The 19,463-nt window shown below is 39.7% G+C and overlaps 2 protein-coding genes across 3 annotated transcripts; one reads left to right on the forward strand and one right to left on the reverse strand.

Moving 5' to 3' along the window:
• The first annotated feature begins 257 nt into the window (after positions 1-257).
• LOC146673121 (C-type lectin domain family 10 member A-like) lies at positions 258-18,971 on the forward strand. Of its 2 annotated transcripts, XM_085389907.1 has the most exons (11): positions 258-334; positions 3,729-3,808; positions 3,882-3,989; positions 4,828-4,926; positions 6,456-6,554; positions 16,272-16,370; positions 16,963-17,028; positions 17,101-17,193; positions 17,277-17,431; positions 17,781-17,890; positions 18,112-18,971. In XM_085389907.1, exons 2-11 carry the CDS (start codon positions 3,745-3,747, stop codon positions 18,266-18,268), a joined length of 1,050 nt encoding a protein of 349 aa, XP_085246033.1. In that variant the 5' UTR covers positions 258-334; positions 3,729-3,744; the 3' UTR covers positions 18,269-18,971. The 2 variants fall into 2 exon arrangements, with proteins under 2 accessions (XP_085246033.1, XP_085246026.1); XM_085389900.1 differs by having other exon boundaries at positions 16,963-17,193.
• On the reverse strand, positions 9,008-10,253 carry LOC146673122 (uncharacterized). The gene is made up of 3 exons (XM_085402260.1): positions 9,758-10,253; positions 9,337-9,505; positions 9,008-9,226 (listed from the first exon to the last, which is right to left on the reverse strand). Exons 1-3 carry the CDS (start codon positions 10,236-10,238, stop codon positions 9,103-9,105), a joined length of 774 nt encoding a protein of 257 aa, XP_085258386.1. The 5' UTR covers positions 10,239-10,253; the 3' UTR covers positions 9,008-9,102.
• Positions 18,972-19,463: the final 492 nt, after the last annotated feature.

Raw genomic sequence — 19,463 nt, forward strand, 5'->3', positions numbered from 1 at the left:
TGACGAGAGCAATTTTTTTGTGTGAAAGGTAGAGCAGTGTGTGTGAACTTTAGTGTTCTGGTTGATTTAGGGAAGTAAAACTGACAATAGATTCCCTTTCTGGAAAACCCCCAAAAATGTCTTACAAGTTGATTCACAGGAAAAAATAGCATGTGCAGCAGAGAGCTGATGTTATTGGTGGCACGGAGCCAGATTCACTTAAAAAAAAAGATAACTGGGCATTCAAACTCAGTTCTGTATTTCATGGGTGGGACAGAGGAGACCATATATATTTTACCATCAGGGGAAACAGACGGCATATTCTTCTTCTCTGGTCAATCTACAGAAAAAAGAGGTGAGAAACCCCTTCTATTTCTTATAATGTCCAAATTTTACCCTCACAGTATGACTATTTTCTATCCTTAAAGTAAAGGACAGAAAATATTAATATTTTTAACACACATTGTGTTAGAATTTGATTCTTTTTAGTTTTTTGTCTTTTCCCATGCAATTTTGTTTCTTCGTAACTACATAATTATGAGATAAAATTTGTAAAATTTGCAAGGCTGCAATAAACACATTTAAATTCTCTCCAGAAGTTGATTCTGTTCATCTGGATGTAACGTTTTCAGTGGGAGAAACGTTTTGTCACTCATCCAAGTGACTGATCAGTGGTTGTTGATCAATGGTCATGACAATTTGCATAATTATGATTAAGCAACTGACCTCCCAGCCCATTGTTCCTTCAGTGGTGCTGGTTTTAGTCATTATGCAAACGTCTATAAGAAAGTAAGTAAAATGTATTTACATAGCACTTTTTAAAACAGGAAGTTATTTCAAAGTGCTTCACATGGTAATAAAAGCATATCAAACGAAACAATAAAACACTATAAAGAGGGTATAATAGCATAGCCAATAAAACAGTATACTACACATGAATATTACCTAAATGCCTGTCTAAACAGATGTGTTTTTAGCTGTTTTTTTTTTTAAAAGAAGCTACAGAGTTGATGGTGCGTAGGTAAAGGGGAGGTAAACTGTTCCACAATATTGGAGCCAAGGTTTTAAAATCGCGATCCCTCTTGGTTTTCAAACGGGTCCATGGAATGGTTGGAAGACCCTTATCAGTGGATCTAAGGATTTGGTTTGGAGAGTACGGTTGGAGAAGCTCAGTGACATAAGTGGGGGCCTCACCAAGTAGGGACATGAATGTAAGAGTAAGGATTTTAAACTGATATCTATACTCAACCGGAAGCCAGTGCAAGCCTTAGACCAGGGGTGGGCAATCTCAGTCCACGAGGGCCGGTGTCCCTGCAGGTTTTAGATGTGTCCTCGAACCAACACAGCTGATTGAAATGGCTAAATCAGCTTCTCAACAGGTCCTGAAGTTCTCTAGAGGCCTGGTAACGAACTAATCATGTGATTCAGGTGTGTTGACCCAAGGTGAGATCTAAAACCTGCAGGGACACCGGCCCTCGTGGACTGAGATTGCCCACCCCTGCCTTAGACAGACAAGAAAAGACTGTGTTACAGTATGAGAGGAGATGAGGACATGGACAAGCATCTCTAAGCATCTCCAATGAAGTAGGTAGGACATCAACTGGACTCACTGAGGGTTTCATTTGGGTCAGTATTTCTGATAGATCTTCTAGAGAAACTGGGTGAAAGGTTGGGGAAACCTGCAGTCAGCTGAGACAGAAGTCACTTGGATGAGTGACGAAACATTTATGCACTGAAAACGTCCAGATGAACAGAATCAACCTTTGGAGATTAACTTAAACTGGATGATTGAGCATGCATCAAGACATTAAAACCCACTTCAGCTCACTCCATGCTAACATCGACCAGGAATTTCCAAAAGGGACTGAACTTCGCAAGCACGAGTTGGCCACTTTGAAAAGCAGATACAGTTTTTCCAAAAATTTACGAAGCGGTCAGAGACCATAACGCTCGCATCCTATCAGCTGGCTTGGAACATTGCACAGGCTAAAAAGCCACACAATGAAGGGGAGTTCGTTAAATATGCCTCAGTGACGTTTTTGAAATCTTGTCTCCTGAAAACGACAAATTAAAACGCATGGTATCAGACGTCCAACTGTCCCGCCACACTGTTGAACACAGAATATCGGACATTAACACGACTATTGAATCACAGTTGCACTCTGACCTTCAAGCATGTGAGTATTTTAGTGTCGCATTGGATGAGAGTTGTGATATACAAGACAAGCCTCAGTTGGCAATATTTGCACGGTCTGTGTCAAACGATTGTGTGATCAAAGAAGAACTCCTGGATATTGTGCCATTAAAAGACAGAACCCGTGGCATAGATGTGAAAGAAACCATGATGGCTGCATTTGAAAAAGCAGATCTGCCCATAACAAAATTAACTGCAATAGCCACGGATGGAGCACCAGCCATGATGGGATCTGTGAACGGGCTTGTGGGGCTGTGCAAAGCTGACCAAACTATTCCTGACTTTTGGAATTTCCACTGCATCATCCACATGGAGCAACTCGTGTCTCAATCATTGTATTGTCATGAAGCCTGTGATGGAAATCGTCAATTATATCTGCACATATGCGCTTAACCACAGGCAATTCAAGAATCTCATCGCTGAGCTGGACCAAGGGCTTCCAGGTGACCTGCCGCTGCACTGCACTGTGAGGTGGCTGTCAAAAGGCCAGGTACTCTCTCGCTTCTTTGAGCTTTTGGATGCCGTGAAACTGTTTATGGAAAAGAAGGACAAGGACTATCCCGAGCTCTCGGACCTCAAGTGGATTATGGATCTGGCCTTTTTGGTCGACATGCTGTGTCACTTGGACAGACTGAACCTGACCCTGCAGGATAAGTTAAAAATGCTGCCTGACCTGGTGCAAAGTGTGTTTGTCAACAAACTGAAGCTGTTCAAGACACATATTCAAAAGGGAGATTTAACGCATTTTCCCACTCTGCTAAAAGCCAGCGGGCAAGTCGCCAGCGCTGCCCTGAGTAAGCAAAGAGCCAGATATGCAGCGCTGATTGAAAATTTGCACGAAAGCTTCGTGACCTGGTTCCATGATCTACAACTGAAAAGGCCACAGGTTGAACTGAGAGTTTGTGTGTGTGAGACAGTGCACACAATGTTCATTGTTGAAAATGACTGGCCTGTGGTTTTAGTACTGTAGGAGTCCATTTCTGTCATTATCATGTTGGTGTGTGTGTGTGTGTGTGTGTGTGTGTGTGTGTGTGTGTGTGTGTGTGTGTGTGTGTGTGTGTGTGTGTGTGTGTGTGTGTGAGAGAGAGAGAGAGAGGCAGGAAAGGATGGGTGATGTTCATGTGTGCCCATGCGTATGATGTGGCTCTTTGCGGTAACACAGTAAAAAAAAAAGTGGCTCTTGGTCTCTGACTGGTTGGCCACCCCTGTTCTAAAGGCTCAATCTGTTTTGTTCTATAGCTGACTCTTCTTGGAAGCAGTATCATAGTCGTAATAACAAATGTATATAATACAGATGGTAATGTAGTTGATGCAACAGATAACTTCATACCATATTTAATGAAGTCATCCTGACTTTTATCTTCCACACCCTCAAAGTGGATTCAACCCTGACTCGTGTTTTTTTAACCACCTTTTTCCTTTTTTTTCTTCCTTTTTTAAATTATATTTTCATATTATCATAATTAAAACTGAGCATGTTGCTGATAAAAAGCAGCTGAATGTGGAAGTTGTTGGTTACTTACTCACTCAGTGTTATCATGGTTTTATTATCCAGTAAAAACAGCAAGCAGATGACAACAATGGACCAATACCATTATGTGAAGGACCAGGATGGTAGTACGCTCTGGATCAGTGGTAACTGCTTGTGTCTGAGTTGGTAATGTCTTTGTTTTGACTTCTGATTTATGAAATTATATTTGTCTGTCAGAGACTCCACCCACCCCCCGGTTGGCTGTCTCTAGGTTCAGACGCTGGTTATTTCCTGCTGTGACAGCCGTGATCCTGTTGACTGTGATCATAATCCTGGGAGCTAGCAGTAAGTATGCATGTGTATTCTTGTTAATGCCATATGTGGGGACTACTGCTTTTGGGTCACTAGTAAGGCCCAACTTTTGTGAGCTTCACAAACAGTCATGTATCATGTGGTTTGTGGCTTTGATGCCTAATGACAGAAAACACGGACCTCTGAAGCGCACTTCAGCATGCTGGTGCAAATAGTTACAACATGAAAAGTCCTGCAAGATTCAGACTTATTTTCCAAATCTAATAATAACACAATAATATACTATACGTTTGGTTTACAGCTGCTAGAAATGAAAAAACAGACCACTGTGACTGCACATAAAGCTAACAGAAATGTAGTCACAGTAATACTTAGCTAAAGCTAACTCTCAGACTTTATCTTGTAGAAGACTTGAAGAAAAATTTGCTCCAACATGACAGCCAATAAGTGATGATGGTTAAAACTGTTTTCCACGTTTGCAGTTTAGGGCTGCAATTATCAGTTATATTGTCATTTATTTTCATTCCACTTTATTGTGTTGTGTTATATTGAACACATTTACTTTATTTTATTTTATTTATTTATTATTTTTTGTATATTATTGTTGTGCATTTAGATTTTACTTGACATTTATATTTATAACTTTTCTTGATAGAGCAAAAATTTAAAAAAAAAACATTACCTTTTTAGTACTTTGAGATTTTTTTCCCTTAATGTTAAAATTGTTTTTCAGTAACAAAATTTTCCAGCATTTTGGGTGAGTACATGTTATGTTGTGTTATGTTATGTTGTGTGTTATGTGTTATGTTAACATATTATGTTATGCGCACTCTGTTAAATTTCTTTGTGTTTTTGTTGTCTGCTTGTTCAGACATAAAGGTGTCAAAACACCTGTGGTCTTTGGAGCAGAGACTTTCCAACCAGAAGGACGTCTTCCAGTCGCTGCATTCCTCAGTGCCTCAGGTTCAAGGTAACACACCTATTAGCTATGATAAAATATTAAAAGTAGGTTACCCTCCTGCTCTGATGGCTCCCTAGTGATTCTGAGCACATAGCCCACACAAATATTTGTTTTATGTTAAATGTTGGCAATAGTTTTCTGCGGAGCTGCGAGGCCCAGGGTTCACTTCATAGCAGTAAATACAAAAGACATCATTTGATGGTAGTAAATGTCTTAACCCTTTCATGCCCCTCTATCATGTTGATACAGAGGTATGGATTTTTCAGAATGTTCAATAAGTATTCCACTTTTAGTCAAAGGAGCTTGCAAAGAAAAGCGTCTGGACTTCTTTAAGTTGCTTGAAGACGTTTCACCTCTCATCCGAGAAGCTTCTTCAATTCTAAGGTCAAATGGTGGAGAGTCCCAGATATAAACCTAGTGGGAGTTTCCCCCCACAGAGGGACAAAAGGACCCCCTGATGATCCTCTAATCGCCTGAGCCAAGGTGTGAAACTGGGCGTGGGTCCCAATCAGCTAGAGTTTCGGGTGTGTTCATTGTGAAACCTGGCCCCACCTTATCATGTGATTTCCTGAGGTCAGATTGCCCAGGATGTGAGTGGGCGTTAAGGCGTCTGGGAAGGGATCTCAAAACTGGATTATAGATGGCAGAGAGTTGGTGTCGTAAACCCCCGCCTCTGTTCAAAGATGGTCGCTCACAGTGGACATAGATACTTCTTTCACTCCTCTTTCAAACCATCTGTCCTCTCTGTCCAAAATGTGAACATTGGCATCCTCGAAAGAGTGTCCTTTATCCTTAAGATGCAGATGGACTGCTGAGTCTTGTCCCGTGTAGGTGGCTCTTCTGTGTTGTGCCATGCGCTTGTGAAGTGGCTGTTTGGTCTCTCCAATGTAGAGGTCTGGGCATTCCTCGCTGCACTGTACAGCATACACCACATTGTTAAGTTTGTGTTTTGGCGTTTTGTCTTTCGGGTGAACCAGTTTCTGTCTGAGTGTGTTGCTGGGTCTGAAATGCACCGGGATGTCATGCTTGGAGAAAACTCTCCTGAGTTTCTCTGATACACCGGCTACATAGGGGATGACAATGTTGTTGCGTCTGTCCTTCTTATCCTCCCTCGCTAGTGTCTGGTCTTCTTTTCTGTGCCTCTTTGCTGACTTTAAGAACGCCCATTTAGGATAGCCGCACGTTTTGAGTGCTTCCTTTACATGTGTGTGTTCCTTCTTTTTTCCTTCAGGCTTAGAGGGAACATGTTCTGCCCGGTGGTGTAGGGTCCTAATTACTCCAAGTTTATGTTCCAAAGGGTGACCTTAGAACTGAAGAAGCTTCTCGGATGAGAGGTGAAACGTCTTCAAGCAACTTAAAGAAGTCCAGACGCTTTTCTTTGCAAGCTCCTTTGACTACGCTGACCTGGATGACTGAGAACCTTCACAGACCTATTCCACTTTTAAAATCATTTTCTGTCAGTTTTTATTTCACGGTTCAGACTTTGCAGGGTTGAACACGATGGGGTTTTTTTTATTTGTTTGTTTGTTTTTGTTCAGACGTAAACACGTCAAATCGTCTATCGTTTGTGGAGCAGAGAGTTTTCAACCTGATTGATGTCATCCAATTACTGAATGACTCACTGAAGCATATTCAAGGTAACAACATGTATGTATGTATGTATGTATGATCAGAGCAAATTTGACAACACATGAAAACATAAAACTAGTAACACTAGGAAATGAGGAGCACTGAACTAAGAATGATAGAAACCAGATAAACCAGAGAAACTTGCAGCACTTTGGGTGGTTGCAGCACACAACAACAGACAGAGGGAAACACAGGGCTTAAATACACAAGGGACCAACGAGGGAACACGAAACAGGAGGGAAACACAGCTGGGACTAATCTGAGATAATGAGATGGGAAGGAAGCAAAACTGAATGAACTGAAATTTTCAAAGTAAAACAGGAAACATGAGACCTTCACAAAGACTCAAACTTAACACTGTGACATGGGCTGTATCCCAATTCAGGTTCTGCAGCCTTAAAGTACGCAGTCTCAACGATCCTCAAGGGCCGCGTACTTAAAGACCGCTAAGGCCGGAAGTGCGAGGCTTGTGAAATGGGACGGTCTAGCCTCCGTTGCGCTGCCCAGGTTGCCTAGCAACCATGATACTAACAGCTAGAAACGTTTCATATAGCATTGTTTGACAGAAATGAAGGAGAAAATCTTTTGTTCATTTGTTTGTTTCTTTCTACATGAGCTTTGATCATTCTCTGTAAGATTAAGCTCAGCTATTGAACGGTGTATATTTTAAAGCAAAGGCTTTAAAACCAAGTTAGTACAAACGTCATTAATGTCACATAACTTTGCCGACATGTGGCCAACAGTAATGTTTTAATGTTCTTTGTTATTAAACATTTGCACATAAATAAGTGACATAATATTCAGTACTTTTAAAAGTTTACTCTTCAGGCGCCCCTCATGTCATGGTCCTGGGTCATGCGACCCAGTGTTTTGTGTTTAACCTAATTTTGATGATTATCGTTTATGGTTTGTTTAGGTTCACTAGGTAGTCCAGCCAGTTGTATATATTAAGTCTCCCTTGCCCTTCGTGTGTTTATGTCTGTGTGTCTTGTATTGTCAAGGTCATGCTGTCAGTTATGTCATCTCCCCTGTACTACGTCTCCCCGGGTCATGTGTCATGTCTAATCTGCATGTTTCCTGTTTTACTTTGAAAGCCTGTATTCACTGTCAGTGTATTCAGTTTCACTCCTCCTGTCCTGTCGTTAGGTTCATGTGTGTCAGCTGTGTTCCCATGTGTGGCCACTTCCCCTGATCATCCCTCATGTGTATTTAGTCTCTGTGTTTCATACAGTCTGTGTCGCGTCGTCTGTGTTCCCACCCCCTGTGTTCCGTATCTCCAGCCATAGCCTTTCCATAGTTTATATCCAGTTTAGGTTTCTGTTGAGTTATACTCTTATGCTGCCCTCACACTGTAAAAAAAAAAACTGTAGATTTTACGGTAAAACGCTGGCAGCTGTGGTTGCCAGAAATCTACCGTAAAATTACGGGTGGAACATTTTCTTCTTTAACGGTAAGAAGGTATTGTTATTGTTGATTTTACGGTTAAAAATAGTGCTAGGGTCAATATTTTACCGTAGAAGAAAATGTTTTAACTTGAAGAAAAAATAATGTTTTTCCCTAGAATTAACATGAAAATAACATATAAAATAAAGTTTGTGCCAGAAAACACAACATTCTTTCCCTGTAAAATTAACTATCTAAATATAGAAAAAATACAATTTTATTCTGTAACAGTGTTTAGACTAGAGTGCTTTTAAGTGTTCTACTCTTTAAGTTTAATACACAAACCATGATTTTATTTAAATTACTAAATGTAACACAAAAATATCCACCTTAAATTTCCAAAAAAGTATTTTATTTAACATCTTTGATGCTTTGAACATCAAACATTTACATTTTTACTCAACAAATCACAAATAGTTACTAGTTATCTCCATGACAGTAACAGTGAGGAATCACAGAATTCTTACAAGTTCTGTTCAAACTGTGCAAAACCAGTGCTGTAAGTTGAGCACACATTATACTTCACATTACCTTTAGCAGACAATTCAGACACATTTAAGTGTTTTGGTGCTGTTCTCACTACATAAATGTCAGTACACGTAGAATCTTGACTTTTTAAATTATCCAAATACAAATATAGAGAATTAAACATTTTTTCTATAATTGAAAGAAAGTCTGAATTGAAGAAATTACAGGAACAAGTTTACACCCACATATTTTGCACACAGAACTGAGCAGTAAAGCTGAAAATGTACATCTTAAAACTGCATCAGGTAACAAACAAAAACTTTAAACTTGTTTTGAGAACTTCAACTGCAAATTTTTGGATAACTACAAAATGCCAGCAATGTACTGTACATGCAGCATACTTTTACACTATTGTAATCCAAGAAACAAAATCACCACATTTTTACCAGATACATTTTTCAGATATAAAACAGTGAATCAAAAGTAGAACATGTACTTTTACAAATTGTGTCTAGTAAAACTTCACATTGTTAAAAACTTCCCACTCACAATCAGAAATGTAACAATTGTTTCAAAAACATAACATCTGTAGAGTATGTAACATGGTATACCTTTATCACTTCGTCTCAAACAAGAGGGGTAGGACTAGATCCACTCATGGTCAGCAATGTCTGAGATGAGAGTGAGGACTCTGGGATTGACTGAGAACACTTTTTTCTTCTTGGATTCAACCTTGGTGCCTCTCTCAGGATTTATGGAAAAGAAACACCTTCATGAAAAAAGGGCAAGAGAGATTGAGGAAATTAACAACCTGAGGTGGGATATCAAATGGCCAAGTTTGAAAAGCACAAAAATAAATCCATAATAAAATAAATTTACCGTTGAAGGAACTCCAGTGTTGATCGTAGTTCCACAGGGTAGTGTATGTTAAAGCAGTAGTAACTGCCAAACATTAGGCAGATAGCAGAGGTGAAGGTTGTGATGCGGTCGTTGACAGTCTTCTTGTCAATGCTCAACATGAATGGCTCAGCAGCGAAGCAGGAGGAACCTGAGAATTAAAACAACAACAACAAATTAAAAACTTTAATAACAAGAGCTTTAATGTCAGTCATATATACAAATACAGAGATACTTGTTACATGGATCATAGGATGAGTTATGTTACTAGTTGAACTTATATGGTTGTGTTATCCAGTGTATTAGTGTGGAAGCAACAGAACATGAAACTAAACAAGCCAAGAGTACAAGAACGTGGCAGTTACAACAGAAAAAAAAGTTGAATTTTGCACTTTTGGCTTACCGCAAACAATGATGACGGGTGTTGGTGGCACTTTCTCCATCTGAACATCTTCTGCAAGGCTTGTCATCTCAACGCAGTGGAACAGAAGCTCTCCCTTCTCGTCAAAATGAGCCAGTAAAAGAAACATCATCTCAATGACTTCTTGCAAGCAACCACTGGACTGCCCTCTTTCAGTCTGAAGTTTGAGAACAGCATTCAGGACTTGCTTGTGCTTTTGTGCATCAACATATTTGAGGAACTTTAACAGACGTGCACCCTTTTTGTCCACATTGGCAAGGAAGGTCTCCATCAGATTCACACCAGTCAGTTCTTGGAAATGTGCGGTCATACCAACTTCATTGAAGAGAAAGGGCCATTCCTGGCATAGTTTCTGGATGCTTGCCCCTTTGTTGATGTCTTTACGCTGCGTGTAATAGGTGCACTTGACTAGTTCTTTCACAACATCTGTACTGTAGTTATTCTTTTTAAACAGCTTCTTCATTTCTTCTTTTTTTTCAAGCTGACTCTCCACAGTCTCAGAGAGTGGCAAATGCTTTGGCTCCCAGCTAATTCAGCCATATGTGTCTTGAACCCTTGCTTTTTGTTCAGCTGGTATTTCATCTGTGTCGTTGTCGTCATCTGATATTGCTTTGCGTTTTTTTACCTTTGGTGTGTCAGGTCGCTTGACATTTTCAACTCTTGCCTGAAGTTGCTTTACAAGAGAATGATATCCAGGTCCAATAACATCACCATCAATCACATCTTGAAGAGAATTGGGATACTTGGCCACCATCCTTTTTGCTATCTCTGTAGTATTGTGTTTGGTTGGATTCTTACAAGTCTTCATCATTTCAGAGACCACAATCCTTATCATTTCTCGTCTTTGTCTTGCGCTTGGTCTTTTCTGTCTTTCCAAGTTCTGCACCAACTCCTCAGGGAGCCTCTGCCATGGTATCTCAAATCTCTCTACCCAGTTTGGTAGTAATGGTGTACAGATTCCTGAAAGTGATGAAGTAGTGGTGGATGATGTTGGTGAAGAAGAAATTGAAGGTGGAGAAAGAAGGACATCCACTGGAGAGGAATGTACAGCGATTGGTGTCGAAGTGCCAGAGACTTTAAAAGTACATAAAAAAAGAGATATGAAAGCATTAGATCATGTTTTCTGTTATGTTAAATTCTGCACTGCATAGATACATTTTGAGATATTAAGGTTACACAGCGTGGTCAAAACTTAATAATGCAATTTGTCTGATAGATTGCATTTCGAAACTCAAAGTGTATTAAATTTCCCCACAAAGCATCCAAGTTTTATTTACACAGAAAGCATGGTTAAATAATGATGGCCACATCAGACTCAGGAACACTCATATTCTAAGTATTTCCAACTTCAACAGCCCTCTGTGCGTTTGGTGTGGTGACAAGGTTTTACACTTACCATTTTGGGTCCAGGCAGCCACTAGTCTTCTAGCTTGTATGGGCTTGAGCACTGGCAGCAGGTCATTTTCTGTAATGTACTTTAAATCATCTGTGGTTTCGGCACCAAGTGTTGTCAAAGTATCTTCTACTGACTTGAGAAGTTGATCAGGAAGGTCCGGAAGCACTCCTGCTATTGCATCCCCTATGTTCTTTAAGATAAGCACCTGCGATTCAGCCATATCTGTTAAGACACACATACAAAGAGTTTGGCTCTGGCCCATGATGTCATATCAAGGCATTCAGTCTGACAAGACGCTGTGCTTCAGTGGAACAATCTGGTGTCCGTTTTTCACGTAAGATGATAACGGCCACAAGTCAATCAGTTCACTGATGAGTCTGCACTCTAATCTCCCAGTGTCATTTTTTACAGAGTACATGTGGTAGCAAGAAAGAAATTCTGCATCATAAACTCTCATGAGAAAATGAAGAGCAGACTCATCTTTAATAAGAATGAGGAGAAGTTCACCAAACTCCATTGACTGATCAAACTTAGTGACAATAAAGTGACCCTTTCTGTAATTCAGCCCATTATACTGAACAGCAACTGGAATCTTTGTATTGCTTTCAGTAAAGCTAAAATGTAGGACTGCGTCTTTAACTTGCTCACTGTAAAGCTCTGAGTAAAATGGTGAGCAATCTTTTATTTGCAATGCTGGAGGACTCACTGACCCAGCAGAAAGGATGGCCTGAAACATCTGATGTCTCTCTGAAAGAGTCAAGCACAGATTTTTGAAATTTTTCAGATGCCTTCCACATCTTTTGAAGTAACTGTGTTTGCTCTCAAAGCGCATTGTCCAAAGCCTGATGAGAGGGCCAAATTTTAGGATCAGCCCTGGATAATGTCGTAAGTAATGGTGTTTAGGTCTTAAGTTGATATTAGGAAACAGCACCTTTCTGGTTTCCAAATACTCTTGGATGAGAGCATCCAGATAAGTAACCTGAGCCTTGGAAATTTGCTGAGCACAAATTAGGTCAACAATGTCCTTAAGCTGCAACGTTAAGATAAGATAAGATAACCTTTATTAGTCCCACACGTGGGAAATTTGTTAATTTTTATTTAAAAAATAAACGAAGAAAAACGACCAGAACTAGCACAAAACGGTAGAACATGGTTGCAGAGTCTAATTACTGATACGTTAGTTATAAAAAATTACGAGAAGAAAAGATAAGAAAGAAAGAAACTCAGAATGAGCAGAGCTGCTGTAACAGGCTGCCGCACACGGGGGGCGCCGGAGTGTGTGAGTGTGTTAACTGCCACACATCACCTTGAGGGTTCTGCACTCTGTCTCCAATTATGAGAGGTAAAAGTCTCAAGAAGTTCCAATTTTGAACAGCTTGTCCACCAAGTTTCAATGTTTTTGGACTGACCTCACAAGGTTTGGATGAAGCATCTGTTTCTTTGTATTTAAATTGCTTGATGCGCCTGTTCAGAATTGGGTAAGTGAACCATTTATTTGTGTTGATGAAGTACTTGAGGTAAAGAGCAAGATCGTATGAGAGGACACCCTCAAAGATGTCATGACCGAGACATGGGGGCATGCCAGGTGTGCAAACATCAAAGCTTTGTAAAGAATTAAATACAGACCTGAACTTTATCCCCTGAACTTCTGACACGTCTTCTCTTTCTAGTTGTTCAGTGGCAGATCTATACGTTTCTGGGGTCCGCTGAGGTCCACACACTGCTGGATCAGCACCCTGAAATTCAGTTCGAGTTAACAGACAATATCTGCATAAGTACACTGATGAACTGAAATTTTCTGTAAAACCCCCAATACAATGAGAGCCCAGGTTGTCTCCAGCAATGCAGTAGAGCGCTCCTTTCACTACAGTTTTGTCTGCCATTGTTATCCCATTCTCCTCTAGTACCTTCAAATCAGTCAGGAGTTCTGAAAAAACATTTTCATGGCCAAATTCTTTGAAATCCTTCTCCCTACACAGTAAGACAAGCTGCATATGATCAGTATTTGACCGGGCATGGGGGGGGATGTTGAGTAGAGAGAAGTACACAGCCAAAACCTTGTGCTTCTTTTTGTCAGAACCAAGTGGGTTCACTACTTCAAATGCATCCTGGTATAGAACCAGCTTGAGGCAATGTGGATTTTCCTGAAAAAATTTGTTTGACACAAACACGTTACCATCACAACAGTCGCTGAGAACATCTGGTCTTGAAACATTATTAGGATCCACTGATATGAGACCTTGCCAAAAACTTGATTCCAGCATACCCTTCAAAGTATTTAGCAGAGGAACATAATAGGCAAATCTCTCCATCCTGTTCTCGTCCCTGCCCAAAAACACTTTTCTGGGTTCAACATACTTGAACACATCTTTAAAGCACTGAACTCTTGAATAAGCAGTTCTCATGGGCCCTGTGTGACAAGCTGAGAACAAGTCAGATTGTTTTACTGTGTCACAGATTTTTACAATGTCTTCATCTGAAACTGACATATCTTTTAGAAGTGACCTTAGTCTATTCAATGTATACATCTGTCCCAATTCATGTATATTTTGTATTTCTTCAACAATGGTTTGAATGGTAGATGCTGGCAGAAGATGCTGTCCCTGTAGTTTAATGTAAAACATACATATATTTCTGAGATACAGGTCACTGAAATTAGACCCATCCATTCCAGGGTCTTCTATATCTGATACACTGGCACCTTCCTGTATGGTGGCACTTGTAGATGGACTCTCTGACTGAGTATCTTTGTTTAAACCACAAATCACATTTTCCAAATGTTTGTGTTTTCTAGACATATGGGAGGTAAATGTAGATTTTACAGAGAACTCACTTTGGCATCCTCTCACTGGACAAGTTACATGCCGTCCCTCTTCTAGGTGTTCCTTTAAGTGAGCAATCAAAGCTTTAGTTCCCTCACATTGGCGTTCACAAAGTGAGACAGTGCAATTCAAACCCATTAAGGTAGCATTCTGAGAAACAGTTGCGGTACCAGTGTGGTGGCGGTAGAAGTGAGACTTTAAAGCAGCATATCCAGAAAACACCTGCTTACAACTTACTTCAACACATTTAAAAATACACCGGGGTTCATTACGATGCAGTCTGCAATGCAAAACATAAGCTGCAAAAATACATAATCAATATGACACAGCTGCGAGGCTAGCTAACTTAAAGCTTCAGCCGGATGTCAAACAAGGCGGGAAAATCCAGGCCGCATTTAGACAAAGCATTGTCTAAATGCAAATATAGCTATACTAATTAGACGGTTTCCATTAATACACCCGTCTCCAAAACACATCTCAACGAGCACTGCTGGTTTTGCAAGGCTCTTTTCAGCCTAATGTAGCTAACGCTAATGCTAGAAACGAGCTAAAGCTAACGTAAATTTATCATTTGCGCCTTCACTGCCTGCAACACAATGCTGTCGATAAATAAACAAAGTTGGATTATTTTCTTACCGTAGTAACTGAAGACGAGCTGTGGCAGACGTTAAATTAAAAAAATGAGAAACAAGTCGACGAAAATGAAGATAGCGTGATGCCGTAGTAGTCCAAAGCAAAACTTGTGTGGAGCTGTACAGACGTTATCTGCGGCGGAGCCTGATGCAGTGCGCTGATTGGTCCATTTGAAATCAGGCGCCTTGATGTGAAACTGTGCTCTAAACATCAGGGGAAAACGCCTAGTTTTGGGAGGAGGTGCTTTTAAAATCTTTTTTCTTCATATGATAATTAACTATGAATAAATAGAACAGACAACAGATTATTATTTTAATACTTATGGGATTATATGAATTTACTCAATAATATAGTATGTCTATCATTAGCTGTAGGTCTCTCCAGTTGTTGTTAGCTTTTACATTTTAAACTCATGGTTTATTGAGTTCAACAGAATGTAGATTTAACAGCTACATCCCATATTCTTTACAAAAACTACATCCAAAAATTGCCCTAATACATTTCTAGTATAAAGATCTTGGGACATATGTACCTGTTATATTACAATTTGAGAAAGAATATGCTGTATTAAATGTGCTATGAATCAAGAGTGGATTTAATGTAAAGTGCTTTGGGCTTCTTGAAAACCGCTATCTAATCCATTATTATTATTATTATGTGAAATTAATGCAAAAATCACAAAGTCATATTACAGCATGTATCCATTACCAGCACAACCATGCTTACATTCAGCAATTAAAACCTGTATTTTTTTCAATAAATAAATGTAAAAAAAATTGTGTTTGCCTGTTCTAAACTTTATTGGAATCTTCCGTTAAAAAAACTATGCAAGAGTGATTTACAGTAGGTTTATGTATTTTTTTTCAGAGAAAAAATGTACATATTACAGTTTTTCCACATTTCTTTATTTACGGCAATTTCACATCAAATCAACAGTTTTAAACTGTTTTATAGTTAACAGGTTTTTCCTGTCGTATTTTTACTGTCTTTCACTGTTAAATATACGGATCTTTTTTACAGTGCACTCTGGTTTGTTCCTTTTCATCAGTCATAATAAAAGGCTCGCTTTTGTTTAATCCACTCCTGTATCTTCGCTTGTGTTCGCACCTGGGTCCACCACACACATTTCCGCGCGGTCTGCCTCCGCAGATCATGACACCTCATCGTTTTTTTTCGGCAAAATTATCCACACCCACCGCCACGCTATGCATTCTGGGATATGTTGGGCCACGAAGTCTACACTGCCACAGCCTTAAAATTCAGGGAAATGAAGGACGCATTTCAGGGTCGCATTTCGAGCAGCCTTCGAATTGGGACAGCCTTCGGCGCGCCGCTGTGACGTAATCGGCCTTGAAATGCGGCCTTTAAGGCTGCAGACCCTGAATTGGGATACAGCCATGGAGACATGACTGACCAGCGGAACAGAGGGAACATGAAACACGGAGACAAAGTAACTAAATGTGGAACACGGGGAAGGCAACTAGAAACTAGCACCTAAAAGCAAAGGAGAGCCAAAAACATGAAAAACAATAAACCAAAGAATATAAGTTAAACCAGAATTACACAAACTGGTTCACAGACCAGACCTGTGAGGTTAAACTTAATGGGGGTTTTAAAATGTATTTTCTACTTTCTGCTTGTTCAGACACAGACACATCTAATCGTCTATTATCTGTGGAGCAGAGAGTTTCCAGCCTGACTGACGCCACCCAATTACTGAGCGACTCACTGCGGCATACTGAAGGTAACACACCTATTAGTTAAACTTCACATTAGTATTCCTTCATTTGCTGTGGAAAAAAGGGAAAAGAAAACAAAGGAAAAAAACAAAATTCAATGGTGAGTAATTGGACAACAGTTTTCAGGGTACAGACGCCTCAAATTATGTAAAAGACTAAGTTGTGCAATTCATCCATCATAAGTTTAAGCTACTTTTTGTCATTATTTTAAAGAAGAACTTTCACCACTCTGGGGCTGTTAATTTTATTTATTTATTTATTTATTTTTATCAATGAGGATTTATCAATATGATTAATGTGCTCTTAATAACGCACCTAGTTAAATTATGAATATATTGACTTACTGTGTTATAAAACATTTATAATAACTTCTACTGGACCACCTTTTGGTACATAAAAACATACCATATTGCAAAGAATATGGCAGTGGTGTATGTCAGCTGTAGATTGGTGTTTGGACACGAAGTTATAGAAGTTGTTTCTTCAATTTTTTCGTGGCTCCAGTTAATTTGCATTGTTTTACACGTCGCAATTTCAAGTTTCATTCCAGTATCCATGCTGCTAAAGTGCTAACATGCTAAATGCTTTTGTTTACAGAAATGGCTAATGACCTTCATCAGCTAAAGCTTGCTGTTGGCAACAACAAGGATCAGCTGACCTCAGGTCTGTCTGTATTACTGCACTTTCTTCTGCTGGTGATAACTTCATACATCACTAACTGGTGTTTGTGTTCAGTGACCAAGACCCTGAAGAAGTTGTCGGTCATCGACTCTCTCAGTAAGAGTGTTGCTGCCATCAAATGTACCATCAAACTCATCCTCAACAACAGTACGTTCACTCATATTTGGCCATATCAGGAAAATGCACATCTGCACACTGCCCACATCTGTGTATCTGTCTGTATCAATCAGGTTCAGATGCAGGAGACTGTTGTCCTGTGGGTTGGACTGGGTTTGAGTCCAGCTGTTACTTCTTCAGCAGTGAGTCTCAGTCCTGGAACGAGTCCAGAGACTGGTGTGAAACACAGCAAGCCCATTTGATCATTCTCCAAACTGACAAGCAGTGGGTAAGACAGTTCGTGGTAGTTTTAAGTGCCTGAGTTAAAGAAATGCAGACTTCTGTTTAGGTTGGTGAAGATGGTTCACCTCTGATTAGAGAAGCATATTCAGCGGAAAAAGATGAAGGGGACTCACATATTTAACCTTCTTGTAAAATACTATCACACGTTTCTTTATTGCTTTACTAAAAATCTACTCAACAGTTGCCCCAAAGCAAAAGTTAAGAACTACAAACTTTATTTACTATACACCCTTTGCTTTACACACATTCATGCTGCCCTGAGGATGAGACCTGCTGACCAAGCTATAAATCATCCTGAGTGATTTTCTTCAACAGCATTCTTTCTTTTTGTTTAGGACTTTGTGATCAATCAAACAATCCCTCAGTATTTCTGGGTCGGTTTGTCTGACTGGAGAACTGGGAGTTGGGAGTGGGTGGATCAGACACTGTACACTGTGGAGCGCAGGTCTGTCTCAGTCCACTCTTGTCTCAAAGCAAAACATGCACTAGTTTCAAAATGTTTTGCTTTTTATCAAGATTTGTTATATTACCTAATATATATTACCTACGTGTGTGTGTGTGTGTGTGTGTGTGTGTGTGTGTGTGTGTGTGTGTGTGTGTGTGTGTGTGTGTGTGTGTGTGTGTGTGTGTGTGTGTGTGTGTGTGTGTGTGTGTGTGTGTTTCAAGGCGGTGGAAACCTGGGCAGCCCGACAACTGGGCCCATCATGGTCATGGGCCTGGGAATGAAGACTGTGCTCACCTTCACAATGATGGACGCCTGAACGACCAGCACTGCTCCATCAAAGAACGCTTCATCTGTCAGAAAGACAACCTGAGAGTCTGAACACACCTGCAGGCCTGACTCCGCCCACTTCAGATTATAAGGAACCTCTCCAATTAAAGCACTGGATAGAAAAACAATTAATAAATACAACATAGCCTATTTAGAAACGCTCCACTTATCCAGTACAAACATACTTCAGACCACCTGTCAACTGTCAAAATTCAACTTTTAGAATTTAAGAGGTCCAGTCTTAGAACATTTCCTCAAATTTCCAGACTATGATAAAGTTCCACATTATTGTCAGAGGGGAACGCTAAACATTGGAGTTGTAGCCAGAATTCAGTTTATTTGCTTTAAGCTTCAAAATAATCCTAATACCTTGAAAACCCAAATAAATGAAGATCAGACTCTTGCTCATGTTGACAGAAGCCACATAATGTACATAATGAAACATCCCAAATGTTCTTTAGCAGACATGTAGCTGTGCATTCACTTTCACTGTGAACATGAAGAGATGTCAGATGTACTTTGTTCCATACAGGCATCCAATGAATCCTCCTATTGATCTTTTATATTGTTTCTCTAAAACACAAATGACATTCATTGAATCTTGCGATCATGTTATTTTGTAAATCACACCTCATTTGTTTATATTTTTCTAGTATGGTGGATAACAGGTGCAATTGATTGAAACGTGTCAGGGAGGAAAGTGCAAGATCTCTAAGATGTGTTGCAGTGAGAAGTCATGACATACAATAAAAATGAGAACAAATCTGTGTCTGTCACTGCTTCTTTATCTTTATTGCCACCGCCACTCAGAAAATATTTGAATGATTATCTGTGAAATCTTTTTCATTGTCTTTTTGTTGCTTCTGTTGAGCCGTCGCTTCTTCAAAAAGTCAAAGTCAGCTTTATTGTCAAAGACCATATCTACAGATCATACACAGGAATTTAAAATTGCAATGCTCCCATGGCCCTCAGTATACACTCAAACAATATAAAGATGAAAATAAAATAAAATAAAATAAAAGTATACAAAACAATACAATACTGAACAATTATATAAACAGCAGTGTCCAACACAATCATAGCGATTGTGGCAAGTTTGTGCGAAAGTAGGCGTGGGACGGTCAGTGAAATAGCAATGGTGGTGGTTCAGAATTTTGTATGTCTGGGGGGGTTCAGACTTGTAATGCATTTCACTTGTAATGCAGAGGACTTTCTGGTTTTGCACTCCGTACTCACCTGGACCTCT

Source organism: Rhamphochromis longiceps, linkage group LG3 (genome assembly GCF_057381845.1).
Source record: "Rhamphochromis longiceps isolate RC_006_pf linkage group LG3, R_longiceps_female_GT1.1, whole genome shotgun sequence".
Lineage (NCBI taxonomy): Eukaryota > Metazoa > Chordata > Actinopteri > Cichliformes > Cichlidae > Rhamphochromis > Rhamphochromis longiceps.

What these genes read in the sequence shown, in the direction of transcription:
- LOC146673121 (XM_085389900.1), top strand. Translation starts at nt 3,745, where the DNA reads ATGACAACAATGGACCAATACCATTATGTGAAGGACCAGGATGGTAGT. An exon ending in TAGTACGCTCTGGATCAGTG is followed by an intron (nt 3,809 to 3,881) that starts GTAACTGCTTGT and finishes TTTGTCTGTCAG; the next exon opens with AGACTCCACCCACCCCCCGG. An exon ending in CTGTACACTGTGGAGCGCAG is followed by an intron (nt 17,891 to 18,111) that starts GTCTGTCTCAGT and finishes GTGTGTTTCAAG; the next exon opens with GCGGTGGAAACCTGGGCAGC.
- LOC146673122 (XM_085402260.1), bottom strand. Translation starts at nt 10,238, where the DNA reads ATGAAGAAGCTGTTTAAAAAGAATAACTACAGTACAGATGTTGTGAAA. An exon ending in ACCCGTCATCATTGTTTGCG is followed by an intron (nt 9,506 to 9,757) that starts GTAAGCCAAAAG and finishes TTTAATTCTCAG; the next exon opens with GTTCCTCCTGCTTCGCTGCT. An exon ending in ACACTGGAGTTCCTTCAACG is followed by an intron (nt 9,227 to 9,336) that starts GTAAATTTATTT and finishes TTTTTCATGAAG; the next exon opens with GTGTTTCTTTTCCATAAATC.